The sequence below is a fragment of the Perognathus longimembris genome, chromosome 13, assembly GCF_023159225.1.
Source record: "Perognathus longimembris pacificus isolate PPM17 chromosome 13, ASM2315922v1, whole genome shotgun sequence".
Lineage (NCBI taxonomy): Eukaryota > Metazoa > Chordata > Mammalia > Rodentia > Heteromyidae > Perognathus > Perognathus longimembris.
In genome coordinates, this window is record NC_063173.1 from 12,918,560 (window position 1) to 12,946,265 (window position 27,706).

A 27,706-nucleotide genomic window follows, 5' to 3' on the forward strand; every position below is an offset into this window, starting at 1 on the left:
CTCATGTTCCAGTGAGGTTTATCTTATTCCTAGTCCAACTTATAATTAACTCCTGCTCTCAGCAGCTGTCTCACTGTTCTAAATCTCTAGTTCTACTATTGACTTAGCTTCTACCACTTTACCCCAATCTTAAATCCCAAAGTATTTTCCATCTACTATATGTCATGCTAAAGATGAAGGCAAATACCAGTTCTTGCTTTGATCTTGTATGATCTTGTTGATGGACAATTACAACAGAAACAGTATGGTAATAGTGTTTGCTATGTGCTCTACTCTATCTGAGGTACTCTATATGTATTGACTTGTTTAATTTCTACAATGTACACAGAAGGTACCATTTTCTCTTTATTTAACAGATAGAAGCAGAGACAGGGACTTTAAGTAATTGGGCTAGATGTGATAGAGACACAGAATCTAGAAGAGCACAAAAGAAGAACTCCTATGACCAGTTAGAAAAATCCTGAGTGGTTAATTTTTAGAATCCCAGCACTCTGGTAACAGAGGCATCACTAGTTCAAGGCCAGGTGGGGTGTAAGGAGACTAAAACAACAACCCTTCTATGTTTTGCTATACTATATCCATTATAGAGGCCAAGGGTTTCCAATCCCAATCTTGAAGATTTGAAACCTTTGGAAAGGGATCCTTGTCTATGGCCATACTGCCCTGAATGTGCCTGATCTCGTCTGAAAGGGACCCTTGAAGGGATCTTTATTATTTCCTTAATAATTTTCTTTTCTTTTCTTTTCTTTTTTGGTCCATCGTGAAGCTTGAACTCTGGGTCTGGGCACTGACTCTGAGCTCTTCAGCTCAAGGCTAGTGCTCTACCATGTTGAGCCACAAAGCTACTTCCAGTTTTCTGGTGGTTAATTGGAGATAAAGAGTTTCACAGCCTTTCCTGCCCAGGCTGGCTTTGAATCTCAATCCTTCTTAATGAGCTGGGTGCTGGTGGCTCATGCCTGTAATCCTAGCTACTCAAGAGGTTGAGATCTGAGGATGTGGTTGGAACTCAACCCAGGCAGGAAAGTCTGTGAGACTCTAATCTCCAATTAATCACAGAAAAAGCTGGAAAGTGGCTCTGTAGCTCAAGTGGTAACTAGCCTTGAGCAAAAATTTCTCAGGGATAGTGCCCAATCCCAAAGTTCAAGCCCCAGGGCCAGAAAAAAAAAATTCAGCTAGTAGATGCTAAAAGGACAACTATTATTATTACTAGAGATCTCCCTATCTCTGTTCTAGTGTCTCTCAGATTTATCTTCTAAGCCATCAGTGTATTTTCTAAACTTCAACTATACCTTGTATATTTTACTCAGATTCATATTTTTTCTAAAATTTAAATCTGTTTGATTCTTGACCGAATGAATCCTTTGATTCAGAGGCTTCTATTCTCTGTCCAGTAGGAATAACTGTTACAGGATTTTGGGAGCCCTTGCAATAATTATAGATTTTCATGCAGTTTTAAATAATATGTAGAGATCACTGGGAAACTGCAGTTTCTTCTATGCTAACATTAAAAAAATTCTATAGTGTAATTTTACCAACAACATATTAGCATCAACACAATCCCCCTGTTTTGCTTAAATTTCTTCAGGTTTACATGCTGTGTGTGCACACATGTGTGTGTTGAGTTTTGTATTAATACCAAAGGATTCTTCCTGCCCTTTTAGAACTACTCTGAACTCCCCGTGCCTCCATCTCTGTCTCTAAATCTTTCTGACCTCCATTCCTTCTTTTTCTTGCCTTCCATTTGTAAAATGTAGTTCTTTCAAAAAATGTTGTATAAATTGATGCACAGAGTCTGAAACCTTTTGGAAAAATCATAAAAAATGTGTGCATTACTAGTTCATTCCCTTTTAATTGCTAAGTAGTATTATATATTTAAGTACCAGAGTTTAATCTTCACTGGCTAAGAAATATATGGGCTGATTCCAGGATTTTAGGTGTTCTAAATAAAGTTACTATATTCATTTGTATACAGTTTTTCTCCCTTGGGTGAATCTGCAAAGGACTTTGTTCAGCAGAATTAGCTCAGGCTTTGTTCTGGACTGGGATGTGCTTTGTTATATAGATTTTTGCCTACAGAAATCATATCAGGCTTTGGTGTGACAGAGGACAGGGCTGGGGGCCTGGGCTATAATCATATTCCAGAACACTTCACTCTGAATGGTCTCTGTACAGGGGAGTTCTTTTTTTTTTTTTTTTTTTTTTAACCAGCACAGCAGAGCAAGGTAATAAGGGATGGCTACTGTTAACTTTTTATTATTTTTAATTTTTAGGTGGTACTAGGGTTTTAACTCAGGATCTCGTTAGACAGGTACTCTGCCACTTGACCCACTCCTTCCAGTACTAGGAAAAGCTACCCTCAAGCTGCACTTGCTTCTCAGAATAATCATTCCAATTGGAAGCTTTCTCAGGCTGTCTTCTTGACTATCTTCTCTCAAGAGAAGAGGAGAACCAGTTATCTTTTACTATTTGAGTGAAGGCTAATGTGGAGCAGAGTCATAATGAGAAGCTTTCTCCTAGTTTGGATGTCATTTGGAGTCCAGGAATGGAGTCCAGCCAATCACAGGCCTCAAAGACATTTGATGCCGTCCTCTTGTTGCTATGGAAAATGGAATCCACATTGTTTTTACCCCACACAGTTGTGTGCCTGATTCGTCAGTGTTTATGTCTTCAAGGCATTTGTCATTATTTTGGAGGCTGGTGATTGGGACTAATGGTTAGAGCTAGCCTCATGTATGAACTCAGAAGTGTATAATTTTAGCAAGGCAACTTATGTCTCCTAGGCACTGTGTAAAGCCCCCTGTCTGGGCCAGTCCTTGAGTAACAAACCTAACACTTTTAGAAAACTTTTCCCAGCATAAAGCTATCTTGACTTGACTATAATTATAATTTTGGCTGTATCAGAGCCTGATGAGTGCTGGCTAGGGCACAAGAATGTTGGGTCAGGCACCAGGTCAGAGAGCTTGGGGTGGTTTGTGAGCAACTGTGTGTGGATTTAATTGCTCTGGGGCTGTCTTGTTTCTTCTGCTTTAGAATGTGAAGACCTGTGGCATGTGGAACCCCAAAGTTGGGAAAACAAACCTTGGAAGTCAGTTCATAGTTTTCAGTTGTCTCTGGATCAGGATTTGTGTTGCCTAGCCACTAAAGAACACTAGCAAAATCAGAGACTCCGCCTGCTATCTTGGTAGGATAAGACTTCCAAGTAAAGTGGAGAAGAGAAAACTGAAAAATCAACAACTAGAGGACTTTACTGTTCTTCCAAGAATTTTCTTGATTTTTCAGATGAGAAAATTAATCCTCAGAAGTAGCCAGTTTATAGGAAAGTTGGAATTCAAGGTCTGCATCTTTGTAACTCAGCATTTGGAAGGTGAGAGCAGAAGGGATTCTGAAAGCCAGAGAAGTATCTTTCTGATTTATTTTTGTTATTTCCCAGTGCCTTTAGCTAGTTAAGCTAGTTCTGTTTTTAGCAAAAATTTGAAACTGTTAAATGAATATTGGAATGGTTGTTTCAACATATGAAGACTGAACTGGGGGTCAGATACTTTTAATTCAATCAGAAACTTTTTAATTTAGTCAGAAAGATTATGAAATAAAAAGGCAGGCAAATAGGCTGTCCAGCAGGAGACTAGCCCTGCGGGAGACCAAAGAATAGGCAGAGCCAGTAGTTATAAGACTCCTGAACCAAATGCCCAGGTTACTGAGGTTGTGGCTTGTTTGGTGGTCACCAGCTTTAAAGATTAGCCTTTTCCTCTGCAAGGTAACCTTTTTTAGTTTTTATTTTATTTTATTTTTTGCCGGTCCTGGAGCTTGAACTCAGGGCCTGGGCACTGTCCCCAGGCTTCTTTTGCTCAAAGCTAGCACTCTACCACTTGAACCACAGCACCACTTCTGGCCTTTTCTGTTTATGTGGTACTGAGGAATTAAACCCCAGGGCTTTATGTACGGTAGGTAAGCACTCTACCACTGAGCCACATTCCTAGCCCAGAAGGTAACATCTTGTGAAGTCAAAGTTTGGAGCAGATAGTACAGAGAGGAAGCAGAAGGTAAAAGTGGAACAAATTTTCCACTGAGTGCCTCCCTAAGGAGGAGTGGGTGAGGATTTCTTCCAGCAGCTGATTAACTTTCATGTACTTTTACAGAAGCATCTTTCCATTTTGCTCCTCCCTGTAGTATGCCAGGAGCTAGTTATTCCTTCTCCACTTCCTCCCTTCCATTCCCCTCCTCTTCCCTCCCCTCCCCTTCCTTCCTCTCCTTTCCTCCTCTCTTCTATCTCAGGTGTAAATCTGAGTCCCTATTAGAAAAATAACTAAAGCGAAAAGGGTAGGAGCATGGCTCAATGGTAGCATGGATACCAAGCAAGCATGAAGCCTTCAGTTCATATTCTAGTGCTGAGAGAGAGAGAGAGGAAAAAAAGAAGGAAGAAAGGACATTTTTACTTTGAGAATAATGAGACTGTGTGTGTGTGCACTCTGGTAGGGTCATTTGTACTTGGGACCTTGGCACTGTTCCTGAACTTTGACTCAAGACTAGTGCTCTACCACTCGAGCCACAGCACCACTTCCAGCTGTTGCTGAATAGTTTACTGGATATTAGAATCTCACCGACTTTCCTGCCCTGGCTGGCTTCCAACCATTGTGCTCACATCTCAGCCTCCTGAGTAACTAGGATTATAGGTGTGAGCCACCAGCTCCTGGTTAAGAAGATGTTTTTGAAGTTATGAAGGGTAGTGACTAGAATGGCATTCTGCAGGTGGTCACTAGCATTGCCTGTGGTTAGCATTTCTGCTGATTAATCATTTTAAGTTTTCAGAATATTTCCTTTAGGAGTGGTGTACCATTCAGAGAATATTATTTGGAAGTTAAGGAGTACTGTACAAGGACTGCTATTTGCTTAATTTAGGGATAGAGGAGCGTGAGATGTCAAGATATCTGATATAAACAACTGTAGGAATTAGGAAGGTTGAGAACAGAGAAAGAGTCTAGATTCAGAAATCATGAGTGTAGGTGCTTGAGAGACATCCATGTGGGCATATTCATTGGGCATTTGGAGTCTATAGGTTTCTGTGAGCCTGAAGTGAAATTAATCAGAAAAATAATTTGTGGAGTTGTTAATAGTGACTTATTTCCTTGGTGGTAGTTACGTGGCTTTTCTTTCACCTTCTATACCTCTTGCCCCACCTGCCACACTGGTCCTTGGGCTTGAACTCAGAGCCTGGATGCTGTCCCTCTGCTAGCACTCTACTACCTGAGCCATAGCTCCACTTCCAGCTTTTTGGTGATTAATTAGAGGTAAGAGTCTCATAGACTTTCCTGCTTGGGCTGGCTTCAAACCACAATCAGATCTCAGCTTCCTGAGCAGATAGGATAACATGCATGAGCCACCAGGTTTTTTTGAGACAGGGTCTTGCTATGTAGTTCAGGCTAGCCTCGAACTCATAATTTTCTGCCTGATAACATTACAGGCTTGTGCCCTGTATGTCTGAGTTCATAATTTATTTAAGTAATAAATGAAGCTATGATAAGAGGTAAAAATCATTTTAGGAAATTGTAGCATGAAAAGTGGTAGCCAGAAATGAAACTAATTTTTTTTTAACTTGGCTTATACCTGTTACACAGGGGGAAATTTCATTGTTATATCTCCACACATGAAACTTAAATTCTTAAAAGTCTGACATTTAGATATATTGTATTCATAAAATGCTGTGTTAAATGGCAGATCCTTTGTACAACTACTTAAAAGATAATAAAAAAATAAAACCAAAACAAAATAAAACTCTGACATTTACAAGTCAGGTAGAAAGAAGCAACTTGCCTTGTGTGTTATAGAAAGTGAAGACATTTCCATTTAGCACACTCCGTACTGAATGCCTGCTAATATGCCAGATACTATACAAATCCTTGAGGATACTGAAGTGAACAAAGAAGTGCCTGCTCTTGTGGAACTTACTTCTAGTGGAGGAAGATAGACAATAAGTAAATAAAGAAATAAATCATATCCAGGTAGAAGACTGGAGCTCTACTCTCAAATTTCCTCAAATAACTGCTGTGGAAAGCTGGATGAAGTGAAGTTGTAAGAGGGACAAAGTCAGAGCTCAGGTACATCTTGTTATGTTGCTCACTATGGAGATTTATATGTAGTTGCTGTTGTGAATTAGTTTTTGATAAATGACACCAAGGAGAGAAGCAAGCCTGTCAAAAGTCACAGTTTTGAGTCTGAGGTCATTTGTGTTACTGCTGCTTGTACAATTGAAACGTACCAGCTTTGTCTAGAAGACAAGCTCTTCTGAATTTCCTACTCCCTGCTGAGTCTCTTCCTGGACATGAGGGCATAATGTTCTGATAGGCACAGGGACATCTCCCAGGGATTTGATCCCTCTGTCCTCCCTCTGTCGTCCTTCTGTCCTCAGTGACTAGGCTCAGTGACTCTGCTCAGCTGAGATTTTGACTTTCATTGGAGATCCTTTTTCCTGCCAGTACCAGGTCTTAAAGCAGTTTTCTCAGTCTCAACATATATATGTATCCACTTCTCCTACTCCAGCCATTTCCTAGTCTGGGAAAGTTGTTTTGGGAAAGTTTAAGAGACTTCTTCAGGGCTAGTGCTCTCAATCAAATCCCTTTTTGAGGTTAGAGATGAGGGTTCATTTGTTCACCAGATTTTACTGATTCGATTTCATGCTTTACATGGTGGATGCCAGTAGTAATGCCATAGCGGATCTTGGGGAATAGAGTGGGTTAAACTTGGTTGTTGTTCTTTTCTGAAACTCAGAGCATGGGAATTAATATAACAGCTATATTCAAAAAGCATTAAGCATGGAACAGTAAACAGTGAATTCTTTGCTCTGTGTGGTAATAATTTGGGAGAGATTTGGACACAAGAGAATGGACTTTGTAAGAGTTTTTTTTTGTTTCTATTTTTGGTTAATGTTAAATTGTTATTATAAAGGTGATGTACAGATGGATTACAGTTACATATGCCAGGTAAAGAGTACATTTTTTGGGACAGTGTCACCTCTTTCTTCATTCTATTATTTATTTTTTAAGACAGGTTTCACTATGAATCATAAGTTGGCTTCAAACTTTCCATTTCCTTATTTCAGCCTCCCAAATCCTGAGATTAGAAATCAGGGCCACCACACTTGGTTTGGACTTTGGGGTTTTGTCTGCCAAAGTAATATTAATTATTTGTTTATGTCTCTGTATACCTTTGTCCTGATGTTGCAAAAGCAGTGGTTAGTTAGTATAACTGCTTATCCCTTACACAAATGAAAGCAAAAGAACCACACTGCACTAGTGATCGTTATACTCTTTACCTCTACACATTATCATTTAAAAAGCTTTGAATAAACAAGTAATCCAATGCTTTAGAGGAAAAAAATTAATATCATCTCTCCTTTGTTTTCACTCAACAACTACATTTGTGACAGTGATGTATTGGGGCTTTCTCCATACATCAATTTGAGTGTTATATAATGTATTTAATTGTGTTCTAAAAGCATCTTAACAGAGAATGTGTCATATCCCACAAATTGAAGGCTTAGTCCCCCAAATTGCTCCCTCTCTTACCACTTAGATGTCTCAGGTTGTGTGTGTGTGTGTGTGTGTGTGTGTGTGTGTGTGTGTGTGTGTGTGTGTGTGTCCAGTCCTGAGGCTTGAACTCTGGGCCTGGGTGCTGTCCTTGAGTTTCTCTTTTGCTCAGGGCGAATGCTCTACCATTTGAGCCTTGGCACCACTTCTGGCTTAATCTGAATAGTTTATTGGAGATAAGTGTCTCACAGACTTTCCTACTTGGTCTGGCTTTGAACAGTGATCCTCAGAGCTCAGCCTCCTGAGTAGCTAGAATTACAGGTGTGAGCCACTGGCACCAGACTCCCAGGTTTTTTTTTTTTTTTTTAAATCTATGCTTATGATCTATCAGCTATAAACCTCAACAACTGTTCTTGGGCCTGATTAATTCACTAGAACAGTCCATAGGACTTGGAGAAACACTTATATTTGTTGGTTTGTTATACAGGATATTTATAGGATACAGGTAAAAGAGATGCATAGGGTAAGGTATGGAGAAGAGGAATACAGCTTTCCAGCCATTCCCAGTGCACCCTCTTGGAAACTTCACGTATGCAGCCTTTTGGAAGAGCTCTGGGTACTGCCCTTTGGAGTTTTTAATGGAGGTTTCATCACATAGGCATGCTTGATTGTCCAGTTTAACTTCTAGCCCCTCTGAATTCTTCCCTGGAGCTTGAGGGAAAGGACTGAAAGTTCTAGGGGTGGCCAGCCAGCAGTAGTTCATTTCTGTGCAGAGATGCCATTTGTCACTTTGTAGATGCCAAGGATTTTAAGAGTGGTATGCCAGGAAATCGGGATGAAGACAAAAATATATATTTTCTAATATCACATGTAGCAAACCACTTATTTTTATTGTAGCTCATGAGTACATGCCTTTAGATATTCTGTGTGATAGAACAGGAAGTACACACAACACTGCTGCATGTAGCAGTTTGATGTTATCTCAAGGAAGAACACTTGTGCTATTGAATTATAAACTGAACCACTTCCATTTCCAGGGAACGCTATTTCTGCTTGCAAAAACAACGTAAAATTATAGTTAGTCACACTTAGATGTTTAGCAGACATCTTGAAAGTGAATGTTTTGCTTTAAGGGAAACATCTGACAGTATTTGTGGCCAGTGATAAGATTCTGTCTTGTAAGTGCAAATTAAGTTTTGAAGAATTTGTATCTGTTACTTTGAGTTTGACAGCTTCCCTGGATTAAAAGCTTTTTTGGGGGGCTGGGGATATGGCCTAGTGGCAAGAATGCTTGCCTCGTATACATGAGGCCCTGGGTTCAATTCCCCAGCACCACATATACAGAAAACGGCCAGAAGTGGCACTGTGGCTCAAGTGGCAGAGTGCTAGCCTTGAGCAAAAAGAAGCCAGGGACAGTGCTCAGGCCCTGAGTCTAAACCCCAGGACTGGCCAAAAAAAAAAAAAAGCTTTTTTGGCGAAATCTGTAGTGATATTAATAGCTATGATTATTTTTATATTGTCTAAATACAATGTGTCAACATGTGGATGCTTTACATAACTCAGTGAACCAATAGTTTCTAAATGACCTGAGCATTATATCACAAAACTATTGATGTATAAAAGATGCATTCAAGGGGCTGGGGATATAGCCTAGTGTCAAGAGTGCCTGCCTCGGATACACGAGGCCCTAGGTTCGATTCCCCAGCACCACATATACAGAAAACGGCCAGAAGCGGCGCTGTGGCTCAAGTGGCAGAGTGCTAGCCTTGAGCGGGAAGAAGCCAGGGACAGTGCTCAGGCCCTGAGTCCAAGGCCCAGGACGGCCAAAAAAAAAAAAAGATGCATTCAAAGTATAAGGTTTTAATACTGGATTTTAATATTACAGACTACAGAAAGTTCATCTATATAGTTTCAGATTTCACATTGTAACTAATCTTTAGTTTACCTAACCTTGATCTCTTGTCACATTTGGATATTCTGGCAGAGAAGAATAACCAGAATTTTCTGGAAAGGCTATTTGAAATACTTCTCCCCTTTTCAACTGCCCCATTTATGTTTTGATCCTCCATGAAAATAATACACAACAGATTGAATGAGTAAGAAGATGACTATAGCTGTCATCGGTTAAGCCACATATTAAAAAGATTTTCAAAAATATAAAATCCCACTTTTCTTGTGATTTTTTTCCCCAGGAAATAGTTATTTTTATAAACATGCTATTTTTACCTTAATTTGTTAGAGACTTACTGTTCTAAAAAGAATTAACTAAATATAACATTGTTTTAAGCTGGGTACTGGTGACTCACACCTGTAACCCTATCTATATGGGAAGCTGAGATTGGGAGGACTGTAGTCCAGACATAGGCCTGGGCAGGAAGTGAGACCCTATCTCAGAAATATCCACTGCAAAAAAAAATGGCTGAGGGAAAGACTTGGCACTAGAACACTGGCCTAGCAAGTGTGAGGTCCTGAGTTTATCCTCATATCACACACAAAAACAATCTTTTAATTTCTAATATGAGAAATTATAAAAAAGTTTTTTGAGATTAAAAATTTTAAGTGTATAAAGGAATCTTGAGTCCAAAAAGTTAAAAATAAAAACATAGGCCTGTTGTACTTTTTTGCCTAGAATTATTCTCCTATTTTCTCTAGAAAATCATATATGTGATTGTAGAGTTGATATTTTAGGGAGTCACTTAAAAAATTGCAAAGAATCTACTAAGAACTTGGCTCTTTGCTTGCTGTTGGGGCCATGGGCCCAAATCTGATTTGTGGAGATTACAGTTTGGTGGTGATGATATATTGAACAGACAATGTGATATTACCAGTGATAGCACTTAAATATTGTGAAAATTCAGGCTGTTTATTGTCAGAGTCTTGCAAAGAACCTCTGCTCACTCACGTAGACTATGTGATGGATTAGTTTGATTGAACTAAAAACTTCCTGTCTTTGCTTTTTTATAGTCAAGGGAAGTGGCTAACATTAGTAGAACATGGAAACTGTTCACATGCTGCCCTGAGGAGAAAAAATACTGCAAATCTATTGAATGTTAACTTTGTACCAGATTCTGTGCTAGGTGTTTTAACAACTATGCAATTTTACGTAATTCTCACAAAAATCCTTTGTGGCAGATTAATTATTCTCCTTTTGCAAATGGAAAATTAGAGGCTCAAATAAGTTAATGTTTCCAATATCATATGGTTTTTAACAGTAACAGGTTGAAGGATTTTTTGTTTTTTTTTTTGATAGATGTGTACTAACTCTAAGCTCAGGGCTTTTTCATTGCAGTAATAATAATGGGTTGCTAAGTAAATGGATCTTCTAATATCCATGTGGCTATGGGAAACTTTACTAGACTGGAATATATTAAAAAAGTAGAAAAGTTTACAGGGATAAGAAGACAAGTTAGAAATGCTTGGTTGAAGAAGGTATTTATGAATTTTGACTGGCATGGTCAGAGTTCAAATGCCATATGGGACATTAGGCTTTTGTACTCTCTCATCCTCACCCCTTAATCCTTCTCTATGCTATATGATGCCAGCAGCAAAGGTCACTTGTGTGTCTGATCAGGTTACAAATCAGAGCCTGCTGTTCTAAGCTCAAACTTCTTAGATGTGCCTTTGGGAAAGGTCTTGGCTGACCTCAGGTGGTCAATGGTGTCTGGAAACCCCTAGTCTTTAGAGTTTGGTAAACAATTTCTATTATTTTTTTAAAAGCTTGCCAGCAGTGCTGGATTTAGGTGAACTTGTACACAGAAACAAGCTAATGAAAAAATTGGATTTCGGGGCTGGGGATATGGCCTAGTGGCAAGAGTGCCTGCCTCGGATACATGAGGCCCTGGGTTCGATTCCCCAGCACCACATATACAGAAAATGGCCAGAAGCGGCGCTGTGGCTCAAGTGGCAGAGTACTAGCCTTGAGCAAAAAGAAGCCAGGGACAGTGCTCAGGTCCTGAGTCCAAGGCCCAGGACTGGCCAAAAAAAGAAAAAGAAAAAATTGGATTTCTTTTCTATAGGACAGAATGTTATCAATCCAGTGTGATTTAGGTGTGTGACCTTAGTAACGTAGCCCATTGCCTTTTTGGTAAATAGAGTTTTATTAGAGCACAGACTCATTTACTTACAATATGTGTAGTGATGTTTTTATGCTATGATGACAACGTATTGCAGCAGAGCCCCCAAACCTCCTGTACTCTGTCACTTGAGCAAAATCTCCAGTGCCCAGCACATAGTACTTTAATGTCTCTTCCACTTTTGTAATTGAGAATGAAGATAAGATCTAAGTCATATGTTTTTGCCCAGAGAAAATAGTAGGTCTTAAAATGTGAAGAGTACTCAATATGGGGCTGGGAAGATGGCCTAGTGGCAAGAGTGCTTGTCTCATATACATGAAGTCCTGGGTTCGATTCCCCAGCACCACATACATGAAAATTGGCCAGAAGTGGCGCTGTGGCTCAAGTGGCAGAGTGCTAGCCTTGAGCAAAAAGAAGCCAGGGACAGTGCTCAGGCCCTGAGTCTAAGGCCCAGGACTGGCCAAAAAAAAAAAAAAGTACTCAATAAATGTTGTTTAAGGAAAGTCACTTTTTCTTTGGAAACAGTCTTGCTATGTAACCAAGCTTCCCTTAAAATTGGGATTCTCCCTCTCTTCTGAGTGCTAGGATTATAGATGTGTGCCACAATGCCAATGTGATACATATGATTTCTCATTTATTTATAATTTAATAATGATTTAAATGAGCATATCATGTTCTGATAAAAAAACAGCTATGATTTGCAATTATATGTGCCTTTGACTAATACAAAAATAGTGATTAGGGAAGGAAAGGGCTCATCTCAGTGCTGTGTGCTTTATCTATAAATGTTGTAATTTTATGGGGAGTGGCAAATAATTCTTCTGGAAATGGATTCTGAGAACAAAGTGATTGTGAAAGAAGTTTTGCTAGTGAGGAATTTGGTAAACAGTACTTTAATCTTTGGTTCTACTCTACTCTGTATCTCAGTACTTAACATGTACCTCCATCCCACCCCTATCCAACTTAAGACAAATGTAGAGAAACTTGTTACATGATGATACTTATTTAAAAAATAAATTCATTTTTAAATTATCTTTAAATAGTTGTACAAGGGGGTTATAATTCAACGTGCCAATGTGTACAACACATCTTGATTAGTGTCACCCCTTCTGTCATTTTCCCTTCACACCTGTCTCAACCCCACCTATCACATAGAGACATTTCTTTTGTATACACACTATTCATCTTATTTTATGTTCCTTTTTGGCCATGTTGGAGATCAAACCTAGGGAAGCATTAAACATGCTAAGGCAACTCTCTACCACTGATCTATATCGTCAGCCCTGAGATTTTTCTAATAAAGGGTCTTCTTATGTAGCTCAGACTGGTGTTGACTCTGACTCAGCCTCCTGAGTGCTGGGACTATAGGGATGAGCCACCACACTTGGCTTGCTTTTGTATTTTCATCAGCATTACCATCCATGGTTTCTAGAAGATGAAACCAGCTCCTCCTCATCTTCTTTTTTTTTTTTTTTGGCCAGTCCTGGGCCTTGGACTCAGGGCCTGAGCACTGTCCCTGGCTTCTTTTTTTTTTGCTCAAGGCTAGCACTCTGCCACTTGAGTCACAGCGCCACTTCTGGCCATTTTCTGTATATGTGGTGCTGGGGAATCGAACCCAGGGCTTTATATATACGAGGCAAGTGCTCTTGCCACTAGGCTATATCCCCAGCCCTCCTCCTCATCTTCTTCCTCTTCTTCTTGTTTCTTCTTCTTCTTCTTCTTCTTCTTCTTCTTCTTCTTCTTCTTCTTCTTCTTCTTCTTCTTCTTCTTCTTCTTCTTCTTCTTCTTCTTCTTCTTCCTTCTTCCTCCTCCTCCTCCTCCTCCTCCTCCTCCTCCTCCTCCTCCTCCTCCTCCTCCTCCTCCTCCTCCCCTCCCTCTCCTCCCCCTCCCCCCCTCTTTCTTTCTCCATTCAAAAACTGAAGGACATTTATGGTGGACATTCTAAGAAGGTGGCTCTCAGCAATCTAGGAAGAGATTCCTAATCAAACTCAACAGTACTGTCATCCTGATCTTAGGCATCCAGGTTCCATAACTGTGAAGATAAACAACTCTAAGTGCTGTGGATCCAGGTGCCAGTGGGCTCACGCCTGTCATCCTAGCTACTCAGGCGGCTGAGACCTGGAGAATCACTTTTTGAAGTGAGTCCAGACAGAAAAGTCCTGAAAACCAGAAAAAAAAATTGCCAAATTGAAGAAGAGGCTTTAAGTGGTAGAGCACCAACCTTGAGCAAGAGCCATTGCTCAAGGCCTTGACTTAAAGCTCAGTTATCAGGCATAAAAAAAGTATTGTGCAATCAATTTCTGAAATTTAAAGAAGAGTATTTCTTTGATATGTACTATAATTCACCATTTGAATAAAATAGCTTAAAAAAAACACCAAACTAACCAAACTAACCAAAGCTATCTGGTCATCTGAACAAAAAGACAGATGAAGTGCTGGCATGAGAATGAGCAGACCTCAACTTTCACTGATGATCTGTGCTCTTTGACTTCAGGTACATCTTTTGATATCTCTGAGCTTCAGCATTCAGCAGCATACTTCTATAGAGTCATATATGACACACTTTATGATGTAATATTTCTATCCCTTCCTTATTTTGAAAAGAACTTGAACATATGGCAAGAGATAGAGGTGACCTGTCCTGTCCTGCTGCTGTCTCTGGCAGGCAGACAAGTAAATCATTAAATTGGTCAGGGTATTTCAGGTCTTTGGTGCTTGTGAAAGAAAGGCTTTATAACTAAACCTTCACAGCTTTACCCTGACCTTGCTTTATCTCCTGTGACAACTTCTATTACCTGGGAAGGCCTCCCTTCCTCCTTCCCTCTCTCCCTCCTCCCCTCCCTTCCTCCTTCTCTCCTCTTCTTCCTCCCTCCCTTCCTCCTTTCAACAATTCATAAGTCACTTTTTAAAAATATTTGACTTGAGCATTTGTAATGGTGACTTTAGCCGCTATTCCTGGTTCAATACTGGTAGAAATAATCTGCTTATCTCAGAAGGACTTTGTAAATCATTGAGTTGCTTGTGGCTTCTCATCTGGAATGGATCTCATGTCTTAGAACTTCCACCACAAAGTTTTTCTTATAGTGATACTCAAGTGTTTTGATAGGAATGTGAACTGGTTCTTTCCCTTTGAGATTATTTCCTTTGTATCTCTGATCAAGTCAGTACACAGCTTTTTCAGAGACTCTTAGGATTAGTGATGGCAAATCTATTCAGTGAATTGCCACCTCTGGTTCCACAGGTGTTTTTCAGGTATTTTAAAAAGCTATGGGTGAGGTTTTTCTGACTGACTTGTTCTTCTGTGAGAACAAACAGCAGAAGGTCAGGAGCAGGAGCTGACAGAATAGAGCTTGACTGCATACACAACTACATCATCTCTCTCAGGAAGACTTTTTCTAAAAAAAAATTGAAGGCAAGTCCTCACCATGTAGCATAAACTCACCAAATTTATAATCCTATTGCTTCAGCCTTCTAAGTGCTAGATTATGGATATATAACATTTTTTCCTCCCCCAGTCTTCTGCATGGCTGATCTGAAGAGTAGTTTGCCTAGGAAGTAGTTCTCAAGATCCAAATCAAAATGAAAGAAGAATTTTAATGTCTAGGAATGGGAAGAAATTTACTAGAAACCTTAGCCTCAAGTGTCTTTTTCAAATAATGAATTTGAGGCTTTGAAATGACATTTCTTCAAGTCACATGATAGAAGTAGGCATAAAACCTAGGCTCTTTCTGAGATATTAGTGTGCATTTGTCCAGCTAGATGTTTTCTAGGCTTGTAAGACAGGATTAAATATTATGGAAAGAGGGGCTGGGAATATGGCCTAGTGGCAAGAGTGCTTGCCTCCTATACATGAAGCCTTGGGTTCAATTCCCCAGCACCACATATATAGAAAATGGCCAGAAGTGGCGCTGTGGCTCAAGTGGTAGAGTGCTAGCCTTGAGCAAAAAAAGAAGCCAGGGACAGTGCTCAGGCCCTGAGTCCAAGCCCCAGGACTGGCAAAAATAAATAAATAAATAAATAAATAAATAAATAAATATTATAGAAAGAGCAAAGGTGGCCTAGGCTCTTTTGATGCTTTTACTACTGCATGGCATGCGATTGTAGGCAGAGAAAATTGCATTCCAGATATTTCAAGCTTCTGTATCAGTTGAGCTGAAGACTTTTAGACATCTAATAAGTATTGGATGTAACAGTGTGTGGAATGGTGCAAGATGTAAGATGTTCCTCCAGTCAGCTTGTGTGTCGGCAGTATAAATACTAGCAGTAATAATGTAAGAAAAAAGGACAACTATACATTATTCAGGCTGGGTGTTACTGGCTATTGTTCAATTTCCAGGAAGCTTATGTTCATTTGCATGTGTTTATTTGACTAAAATATCTCATTCATATATGTATCTCTTTTTTTTTTCCCAATCTTGGGGCTTGAACTCAGGGCCTGAGCACTGTCCCTGGCTTCTTTTTGCTCAAGGCTAGCACTCTACGACTTGAGCCACAGCTCCACTTCCGGCTTTTTCTATATAGGTGGTGCTGAGGAATTGAACCCAGGGCTTCATGTATACGAGGCAAGCACTTTACCATTGGGCCATATCCCCAGCCCCATATGTATCTCTTTGATAACTAATGATTCTAAGTTTTCCCCCTCTGTTATTTTTCTCATCTATGAGCTACCTCTTAATGTTCTTATCTAGATCTCAGTGTATCTTTTTTGTCCTATGCTAGACTTAAGTGCTAGGTAACCATTAGAATTATCACTCATTTTGCCTGTGTGGGAGAGCTCAGCACATTTTGCAGGGGACACTGGAGATGCTAAGTGATGAACTTCTTTTGCTGTATATATAGTCGGCTAAGCGCCTGTATGAGGGGTCAAAGACTGAAATATAAAGGTGCTAACACAGGTGGGTGAAGGAAGCAGAGCAGCCTCTGAGTAATGTTGTCTCTTGCTTTTCTTGTCCAGAATTTTGCCGGATTGACAAGCCCCTTTGTGACAGTGAGGATGAGAAGCTCAGCTTTGAAGCAGTTCGCAACATCCACAAGCTGATGGATGATGATGCCAATGGTGATGTAGATGTGGAAGAAAGTGATGAGGTGAGCTTCTTACTTGCCTTGTCTCTCTTCTCTTCCTGTGTATAATAGTCTCCAAAAGCTTCCTGGAGTATTCCCCATGGAATGATGTTCTCTGCTGGCTTATTGTCAGGGAACTCATTCTCACTGGGCAAGGTGGCTCTCAGCAGAGCAGCTCTCTTTTTGCTCAAGGCTAGCACTCTACCACTTGAGCCACAGCGCCACTTTTGGCTTTTTCTACATATGTGCTGCTGAGGAATTGAACCCAGGGCTTCATGTATATACAAGGCAAGCACTCTACCACTAGGCCATATTCCCAGCTCCTCAGCAGAGTAGCTCTCTTAAGAGCTACAGACTGCAGGCTTTTGTTTGTGTCTGTACCCACTGGCTAGTACCATTACAGACTACCATGTTATTTGGGAGAGAATTTTCCTGAACTGTTCCTTAGGTTAAAAAATAAATAACAGTTATTAATCCAGAGTCTCATACTTGGTGGGCAGGCACTCTACCACTTGAGCCATACCCCCAGCTCTTTTGGTGTTGCTTTAGTTATTCTTCTGATAGGGTTTCACTTTTTTTTTGAGTGTGTGAGGCTTGGGACCAGCCTCAGACTTCAGTCCTGCTATCCACAACCTCCTGCATAGCTGGGATGACAGGTGTGTGCTGCGTTCCTTTTTGAGTTAAGTCTTGCTGAATTTTGAACTGTGATTCTCCCAGTCTCTGCCTCCCTAGTAGCTGGGCTTGCAGGCATGAGCCATCACATCAACCTCTCTGGATCTGTAGTGTAATCCTGCTGTAGGTAGAGGGTTTCAGTCTCTGTTCAGCCTATGTTGGCATATGGGAAAGAAAGCAAAACAATTCCCACTGAAGGGGACTTCACACTCTTAGTCTGGAGATATAGTTTTTGGGGGCAAGTTGACTGGTCCAGATAGACCAAAGGAACTAAAGTAATCTCTGAATGGATAAAGCTCTGTTATTCTGTGAAAAAGATTGAAAGGTTTCATGATTTCAAGCACAACATGAACCAGCCATTTGGTAAAACTTCCAAGTTAGGCCAAATTTTCACAATGACATGCTATGTATTATGAGAGTCTAGTCTCTTACGTTTGCTAGCTGTACCTTTGAGTTTTGTCAGAAGGATGTAGAACTGAACCAGCCATTTGGTAAAACTTCCAAGTTAGGCCAAATTTTCACAATGACATGCTATGTATTATGAGAATCTAGTCTCTTACGTTTGCTAGCTGTACCTTTGAGTTTTGTCAGAAGGATGTAGAACTGCAAGAGACTGTATGTATAGAAGTAACATAGAAGATGAAGAGTATGAAAACTCTGTTATCAAGAGCACTCAGCATAGTTCAGTAATATTAAGTATCTGTTACTACACTGTACTTGGTAGGAAGATGAGATAACAAATAAGACAAATATATTATGTCTTCAAACATTTTATTGTCTAGAGAAGAAAGTTGAGCCTGAAGGAGACTGTTAGTCTGATTTTTATTTTATGACAAAATATCTGAGAAAACCAACTTAGGGGGAAGAAGGATCATTGTGGCGTATAATTTAGAAGTTTCAAACATGGTCAGTTGGTTTCATTGTTTCTGGGCCTGTGGTGAATCAGAATCACCATGGCAGGAGTATATGGCAAAGAAAAGCTGCCTTGTGGCAGCCAGGAATCAGAGAATGGAGAGGAAAGGTCTGGGAACAAGATACATCTTTGAAAAAAATAAAAAGATACATCTTTGTAGGCCAGATAATATTAAACATTTTCATATAATCAGTCAGTTTTCTCAACACATTACAAAGTTAATTTTATTATCAGGGAAAGGAATCTTGGAAATACCAAGCATTTTGTTTAAAGAAATGCTGGATGCGAGTTCAGATATGATTTCAGAGTCCTTGTGCTTAAGTTCTGCTATATTGTTTCTCTTATTCTAAGGGCAAATCCAAGACCATGTGGGGAAAGTAATAAGCAGGTGTAGTCTTCTAGAATAAAGAATTGCCTAGTACTCAGAGCAATTTGTTATAAAAGAGGCTTCCTTGTTAAATACTGAGCTCCTTGTCATTGACGATGGTCAAATAGAAAACAGAACGCCATTAATTGGTCAGTGAAAGGAATTCTTCTGTTAGGATGAAACATGTAATGGATAAGGAATGTAAGAGGAGAGATAGAATGGAAGGGGTAAACCCAACCTGAGTAGTGGAGAACCAGTGTGAACAAAGGTGTAGAGATAGTGTGGTGGGTTGGTATAGTTAGAAAGACTATGATAGAAAAAAAAATCATCAGAATATTTAAAAGTATAGCCCAGGCAACCAGGTAGAAATTTGTAAATTTTTTGAAACAGGCAATTATAAGTTCTTGAGCAAGAATGACCACCACAATAAAATTATCTGAATTTTGTAATCCTAGCTATTCAGGAGACTGAGATTTGAGGATAACAACTTGAAGCCAGCCTGGGCAGACAAATCTGAGACTCATCTCTAGTTAACTAGCAAAAAGCTGTAAGTGGAGCTGTGGCTTAAGTAGTATGGCATGAACATTAAGCAGAAAAACTACGTGAGAGCGCATGGCCCTGACTCAGTTCAAGTCTCAGTACTGACACAACTAAAAATGTATCTGGACTTTTGGTTATCTCTAGGAGTGCCATTGGTCTTCAAAGGATCAAAGTTCTGTGGGGAGGATAGTCATGTTTAATGGGGAGCGAGACCTAGGGGTGTCCTGATCATTGCTCCAGGGCATTGCCCTAGGATGGTAATGGATAGCACCATGGTTTAAAAAGATCTATAAATGCCTGGATATCTTTGTCATCCACTCCTCCTTTTTTCACATTCTGGTGAATTGCTTTGTCAATGAGGGAAGGAAGAAAATGTTCTTTTTAGAGGAATGTTACCACAACAAAAATCTCATCAGCACAAACTGTTCAAAAATAACACAAAAGCTGTCATCCTTCTCTTCTGTGAGCCAGTGGTGAGATGTTCTTTTTCAGCATAGCTTCTGCCTTGCCTTGCTTCCCCGGCTTTCTGCTGCAACCTCAGGCTTCGTGTGATTATAGGGGCCCGGTAGTCTAGGTTTTCACAATCACAAGCTACTGTCCTGAAGAGAGTAGTAAAATATACATGCTTAATTCAGTCCAACCATGCATGAGGACAGCCTTGGCATTTGGGATCTAACTAGAAAGTTGGGTAGACAACTGAGAGCTTAGACTATTAGTAATGAATGGTGAGGTATTATGAGAATCTGGTTGTGTTGGCTGTCAAGGACCTGAGATTTTATGACCATGTAAAAACACGTACCTGAGGGCTAGATTTTAAAACTTTTTGCTATTTTCGGCCACAAAACTTACATCTATAACCTTAGCTATTTGGGAAGCGTAGATTGGGAGTATTGCCAGCCATAGGGAAAATGTTCTTAAGACCCACATCCCAGCAAGTAGCTAGATGAAGTGATATAGACCTGTTATTCCAGCTACACAGGAGGCTAAGATTGAGAAGATTGTGGTTCCAGGTCAGTGTGGGTAAAAATGTTTGCGATATCCTAGCTCAGTAGAAAAGGATGGATGTGGTGGCATGTGTTGATTCTCAGCTATGAAAATAGGAGTGTAGCCTGAAGAGAAATCAATATCCTGTTTCAAAAGTAACTAGAGAAAAAAAATGTCTGGAAGTGTGACTTAAGTGGTAGAGCATCTGCCTACCAAGCATGAGGCCTTATTTCAAACCATAGTTCTTACAAAACAAAAATTTTAAGCCATTTTTGAAGTAAATCTTTCTTTTTACAGACTACTGTAACCAGTGTTACAGTCTCTTCAAGGGCCTTTTATACTATCACACCAGTACCTAGAGTCCAATGTGATTATTGTGATTTCTTCTTACAAGTTTTTTTTTCCTCTCATTCATTCTTATTGGCTAATTTCTATATCTAATCTACCATGAGATGTAAAATGAGGCTTAGTTAAAACTGAGACTTAGTAGACATTGTGAGGAAAATAGCAATCATTTGTTGGAGAGCATTGTGTAGTTTGACTACAAATGCTATTTTTGCTTTTTCTCTTCTGGAGAGCAGAAGCAGTATATAGTAGGCTCATCAGATAAGCAGGTTGGCACTGTTGATGTTGGTCTTTCCTGGCAAGGCCATCTGGAGGTTCTGCCAGGCTAGCAGCCTGAGCATTCATGACCCATGTTCAACACAGATTTGTGGTGGCGACACTGTCCATAGTCAAAGGTGTGCTGCAGTGTGGTACTGTCAGATTGTCTCGATGGTCTAAGGTGGTCATACAGGACTTTGTTTAATTGGGTCAGTCTTATAAAGAGGAGTCATTTTCTTTTCTGGAGTGTATATATAAAATGAAAGCATTTGCTCAGCCATTAAACAAATATTTTATTTTTGTGCCCATCCTGGGGCTCGAACTCAGGGCCTAGGAGCTGTCCAGGAGCTTTTTTTGCTCAAGGCTAGTGCTCTACCACTTGAGTCACAGCTCCACTATCAGGGTTTTGGGTGGTTACTTGGAGATCAAAGTCTCACAAACTTTGCTACATGGGTTGGCTCCAAACTTGGGATCCTCAGATCTCAGCCTCCTGAGTACCTAGGATTTAGGCAGGCATGCCCTGCTTAAACAACTGTTTTAAATACCTATTTATATGTCAGGCATTGATTGAGAAGGCTTGGGATTCCTTGATCAGCAAGGCAAATAAGATTTGTGTTTGTGTTGGGCCTATGTTCTAGTGATTTGTATAACATAGGTGATTAAATGATAAGAAAACTTTGAAATTAGACAGAAAATTGATAATATTATGGTAGTTTAGTAGCTTCCTCTTGTGTTTTCTCAAGATAAAATAGTGGTTAATGATTCCTACTCTAGTATCCTTTTTAGTATTAAGTGAGAAAAGTGCTGTTAAAAGCTCCCACTTGGGCTGGGAATATGGCCTAGTGGTAAAGTGCTCGCCTTGTATACCTGAAGCCCTGGGTTCAATTCCTCAGCACCACATATATAGAAAAAGCCAGAAGTATCACTGTGACTCAAGAAGTAGCACGCGTGTGTGCGCGCGCTCCCGGTTGACTCAAGGCTACAATCCAATCCTAGCTATTCAGAAGACTGAGATCTGAGGATCAGGGTTTTAGGGTTCTACTCTAGGCAGGAAACTTAACCACCAGTTAACTACCAAAAACCACCAGTTAACTACCAAAAAGCCAGAAGTAGCTCAACTGGTAGAGCCCTAGCTTCCAGCACAAAAGCTCAAAGGCAGTGCCTAAGCCCTGAATTCAAACCCCAGGACCAGTGTGCACACACACAAAAGTTCCCAGCATAATGTATATAATGTTATAGTGAAACCCTCCTAGTATAACTATTGTATGCTATAAAAAATCATATCAAAAGTTTCTAGCATAAAGTTCTCTAAACTCAACAATAGAAAATAAGTAATTAGTCTAAAAAACGAGGAAAGATTTGAAGAGACTTCATTAAGAAAAATATTATAGGCCACAAATTAGACTATAAAAATGTTCCCACTGTTAGTTGTCATCAGGGAAATGAAAATTGAAACCACAGTGCAGTTCTACTACACACTTATCACAAAGGCTAAAATTAAAAAAAAATCCAAATGCTAGGCAGTAAGAGCCCTTAAAACATGGCTGATGAAATACAAGGAGAGCCTTTCTAGACAAGTGTAACAGTTTCTTATAAAGATCAGCATACCTTACCACATGTCCCAGCATTTCTACTTACTTCTGGCTATTGATCCCTATAGAAGAATTTAAATTTAAATTCATGCTGAAATTTGTACATGATTTTTTTTGGTGGGGGTTGGGGACATGGATTTAAACTCATAGCCTTAGCTTTGCTAGACAGATGCACTACCACTTGAGCAAGCCCTAGTTTTTTTGTTTGTTTATTTGTTTTGCTTTAGTTATTTTTTTTTCCCTACAGAGTCTTTTATTTTTGTTCAGGGCTAGATTCTGACCACATCCTTCTACCTGCACTTTCCTGTAGCTGGGTACCATAAGCACTTACTATCTTTCCCAGATTATTGGTTGGCAAAGGGGTCTTACTAATTTTTTTTTTTTTTTTGCCATTGGGCCTCAGCCTGTAAAACTTTTTGAGTAGCTGGGTTTAAAGACATATGCCACCATACCTGGCTGATACTTTTTTTTTTTTTTTTTTTTTTAGTATTTTGAGACTCATTCTTGCTAAGTCCACAGAGGCCTGGAACTCATTATGTAATGCATACTGGCCTCTGCAGCTTGTCATCCTCCTGCCTTAGCTTTTTGAGTGCCAGCCATGCTAACTTGCCCATGAATATTTACAGCAGCTTTACTCACAAACTTTTTATGTATTTTTTGTTATTTATAAAACTGACCCAATCCAAATGTTCTTCTGTTGTGAATGGATAACCAAAATATGAAAAATTACTCAGCTATAGAAAGGAATGAACTTTTTTTTTTTTATTTTTTTTTGGCCAGTCCTGGGCCTTGGACTCAGGGCCTGAGCACTGTCCCTGGCTTCCTTTTGCTCAAGGCTAGTACTCTGCCACTTGAGCCACAGCGCCACTTCTGGCCGTTTTCTGTATATGTGGTGCTGGGGAATCGAACCCAGGGCCTCATGTATACAAGGCAAGCTCTCTTGCCACTAGGCCATATCCCCAGCCCGAACTTTGTGTGTGTGTGTGTGTGTGTGTGTGTGTGTGTGTGTGTGTGTGCGCGCGCGCGTGTGCACGTGCGCGCGCATGTGCGCACCAGTCCTGGGGCTTGAACTCTGGCCTGGGCACTGTCCTTGAGCTGCTTTTGCTCAAGTCTAGTGCTCTACCACTTGAGCCACAGCTTTACTTCTGCCTTTTTTTTGGTAGTTTAATGAAGATAAGCGTTTCACAGACTTTTCTGCCCCAGCTGGCTTTGAACCATGATCCTCAGAGCTCAGCCTTCTGAGTAGCTAGGATTACAGGAGTGAGCCACCAGTACCTGGAATGAACTATTATAGCACACCACATAGATAAATCTCAGAGACATGATACTAAGTGAAAAAAAAAAAAAACCAACACTCTCAAAACTTATATACCGGGGGGCTGGGAATATGGCCTAGTGGCAAGAGTGCTTGCCTTGTATACATGAAGGCCTAGGTTCGATTCCCCAGCACCACGTGTATAGAAAATGGCCAGAGGTGGCGTGTGGCTCAAGTGGCAGTGTGCTAGCCTTGAGCAAAAAAATAAGCCAGGGACAGTGCTCAGGCCCTGAGTCCAAGCCCAAGACTAGCAAAAAAACAAACAAACAAAAACAAATTTACATACTGGGCTGGGATGTAGCCCAGTGGCAAAGCGCTTGCCTAGCAAGTGCAATGTCCTGGGTTCTATCCCCAGTACCAAAAAAGAAAAGACAAAAAAATCCTTATACACTTTATGATCCATTTCTATGTTATTTTGAGAAAGGCAGAATCTATAGGGATGGAAATGAAGTTAGTGGTTACCAGGTTAGAGATGTAGTGGAGATTTGACTATAAAGGGTCAGCATGAGGAGATTTATTGCATAGTAGAATTCTGCCATCATCTCATAATACCTGCAGTTGTGTGGCTTACTTGATTAGGGCTGGGGCATTACCCAAGGCAGTTCTGTTGCTTCCTGTAGTGTTGATGTTGAAGAAGAGGGAATAATAGAACAAGGACACACATTTCTAGAGGCTACTGTTTCTCTAGAAGTTCATTTAGCCTTCTACCCATGCTTGTGTATTTTCTCAAAGGTTTGGGGTTAGCCAGGCATCCACCCAGTGGCTCATGCCTGTAATCTTAGTTATTCAGGAGGCTGAGACTTGGAGGACTGCACTTAGAAACAATTTCTGGCAGAAAAGGTCTCTGAGAGAGACTCCATTTCCAAAAACAATTAGCAAAAAGCAGGGCTGGAGGTGTGGCAGAAATGGCATTGCATTAGTTGAGCAAGTAAGCCAGGCCTGTATGAGGTCTTGGATTTAGGCCCCAGTACTGGGGCAAGGGCAGGGAAGATAAAAAAGATCTGGCTTTAATGAAAGGTGTGAGTGAGATCTAATTTTTCCTTACCCTTCTGGGAGGATAGAGGACTTGGAACAACGAAGTCATTTTATAGTGCTGTTATGAGATGTACTTAGACTTTTAGGTAGATAAAAGCAAACTTCTGGGGGGAGGAGAGAATTGGGGGAAAAGTAGGAGAAAAAGGAAGGGAGGAAATAACAAGTTTGATAAGAAATGTACTTAATACCTTACTTATGAAATTGTAACCCCCTGCACATCACTTTGACAACAACAACAACAAAAAGCAAACTTCTTTTCTCCATTGATTTCCTTGTCCTACCAAGTAGGACGACGGTAGATCCTGGGAGGCAATAAGAGTGGAGGGATGTTGGAAGCTGGCAGCAGTTGGAATCATCAAGTCTACTTGCAATAATCCAAAAGGCCAGCAGAAACTTGGACTTGACGTGAACAAGTGTGTAGGGAGAGGAGGGAAAGTCAAGTGCTGTGATTGGCGTGGGTTAATCTAAATGAAAGTAAGTAGCAGGGCTATATACAAAATGTATATATGACCATGACTGGAAACTACTTTTACTTCTCAGGCTTTGGGCCTCATTCCTTTACCCAGATAACTGTAACACTATGGTGGAAAGGGAGTATTTCTGTCATGTACCTAGTCCTGCGTTGGCTTATTACATATGCAGCTTCATTTAGTTCTCAAATATTCTGTGAGGTAGGTGCTATTATTAAACATTATTAAACTAGGCCAGGCATGGTGGTGCATGCCTGCAATCTCAGCACTTGGGCTCCGAAGCAGAAGGATTTCAAGTTCCAGGCCAGCTTGAACTATATAGGAAAACTGTGTTACACACACACACACACACACACACACACACACACACACACACTTGATTGTTAAACTTTAAAGCAATGACTTTTGCTTATTTAAAATAAACTTAAACTCTAGCCTGCCCTCAGCTCTCTCACAATCTGGCAGTAGCTCGTCTAACTAGTTCACATTACGCCACGTTCATTCCCTTACTCTATGCTACAGCTATGCCAAACATGCTCTTCGTATCCAACTCTTGTGTCCTTGCTCCAGATAAATGTTTATCTTGGCATCCTTTGACTCCCATTTCGCCTCCACCAAGACCTAGGTCAAGTTTCTCATCCTGAGCATTATCAATATTTTAGGCCATATAGTTCTTCACTATGGGGAGCTGTCTCTGTGTGCAGTCAGTAACTTCTTCTCTCTACATACTGTATTCCAGCAGCAAACCCTCTCTTCTGTATTAATTCTGTATACATCTGTAGCTGTAACAATTGTTAATTTCCCTGGGAAACAGAGTTAGCCTCAGTTGAAAACTACTGATCTGATTCATGTTTCTTCTAAGAAGACACCTCTACTGTGGAAAAGAATCCTTCACCTTTGGTCTCTGTGAAGTACATAGTCTGAACCTCACATTTGACATCCTGCTGTGTTCTGCATTGCAATTTAGACTCTCAGATCCTGTAGGGGCAAAGAACCAGGGCTTTTGGTTGTAACTTTTTTTTTTTAAGGCAGGTTTTTGCTATGTAGCCCTGGCTGACTTTGAGCATAGAATTCTCTTTCCTCAGCCTCCCCAGTGCTGGGATTGTATGTTTGTGTCATCATGCATGGCAGAAAACAGGTTTTATTCTTTGGTGTTCTGTGTTTCCTACAGTGCTTGATGTAGGCCTTCAATATAAAGGTACCAAGATGAATTATTCTGAATTTGAGTAAGAAAACAGAGGTACTTGGTCAGTGTTGTAGGGGATAGAGTGCTTTGGATTTATGAACTTCTCCTTAGGAAAGAAGTTGAGTCAGTTTGGTTTATTTCTCTAGTGCACGCCCACTGGTCCTGGGGCTTGTACTCAGGGACTGAGTGCTGTCCCTGAGCTTTTCTACTCAAGACTGGCACTCTACCACTTGAACTACAGTTCTACTTATGGCTTTTTGGTGGTTAATTGGAAATAAGAGTTTCAGACTTTCCTGCCTGGACTGACTTCAAACTGCAATCCTCAGGTCTCAGCCTCCTGAGTAGCTAGGATTACAGTTGTGAGCCACGGGCATCCGGCTCTTCTCTTTTGAAGTTGGCATTGCTTTCAAGGAAGTTAAGATGTCAAAGAAGCTATGAGAGAGCTCTGGTAGTAATTCCCTCTTGCCCACATACCAGAGGCCTGATTCAATTTCTTGATCCTTTATGTAATACTTGGTGGAAAGGTCTCAAAACCACCTGGCCCAAGAGCCCTGATTTTTTTTTCTTCTGGATTCTGCAGTCACCATCTTAGCTCCTGCCTTGCAGAACATTCCCTGCCCTTAATATAGGCAAAGTACAGACTGAAGGCTACTTAGGTCCTTGGGACAGAACAGAGATGGTCAAATCTTCATGACATTGTTCTTCAGGTGAAATCTGCTCCTTGGGCTAAGAAAATGGCTGTTTCCATTCTTTGTGGATACTTAGCTATAAAGGAGCTATCACATCACTTATCACCAGGGGCTCACAGTCTATAGATGGCAATTTAGATGGAGTTCAAGTTCTGTGGCTCTGCTACTACTGAATTAATTCAAGCCTTTCCTGCTTTGTGATTCTGTCATTTGAACTCAGGACCTTGTGCTTGCTGGGGAAGTACTCTCTCACTTGAACCTTGCTCCAAGCCCTTTTTGCTTTAGTTTATTTTTCATATATGGTCTTGAATTTGCCAGTGGCTGGCCTTGCACCATGATAGTCTTACTTTTACCTCCTGTATAGTCAGGAATACAGGTGCATACCACCTTGCCTAGTTTATTTTTTGAGATTGATCTCACAAAACATTTTTGTCCTCGCTGGCCCTGAACTACAATCCTTCACATAGCTGGAATTATAAAAGTATACTACCACAATAAAGAGAAAAAAAGAGTATACTGCCATTCCAGCTTAGGCCTAATTTTTTTGGTCAGTTTCTTAGAATAAACTATTTGGATCTGGATGTGTATGCATGCATGTATGTATGTGTGTATATATGTATTCATGCATATTTTTTGAGACAGGGTCTTGCTCTGTAGACAAAGCTAGCAAGAACTTTCCTGCTCTG

At 40.3% G+C, this 27,706-nt stretch overlaps 1 protein-coding gene across 2 annotated transcripts in view; it reads left to right on the forward strand.

Moving 5' to 3' along the window:
* Nucleotides 1–27,706, forward strand: part of Stim1 (stromal interaction molecule 1) — a 156,433-nt gene that overhangs the window by 66,575 nt on the left and 62,152 nt on the right. For both annotated transcript variants that reach the window (XM_048360543.1, XM_048360544.1), the window contains exon 2: nucleotides 16,548–16,678. In XM_048360543.1, coding sequence (XP_048216500.1) covers nucleotides 16,548–16,678 — 131 coding nt within the window. The remainder of the gene's footprint in view (nucleotides 1–16,547; nucleotides 16,679–27,706) is intronic.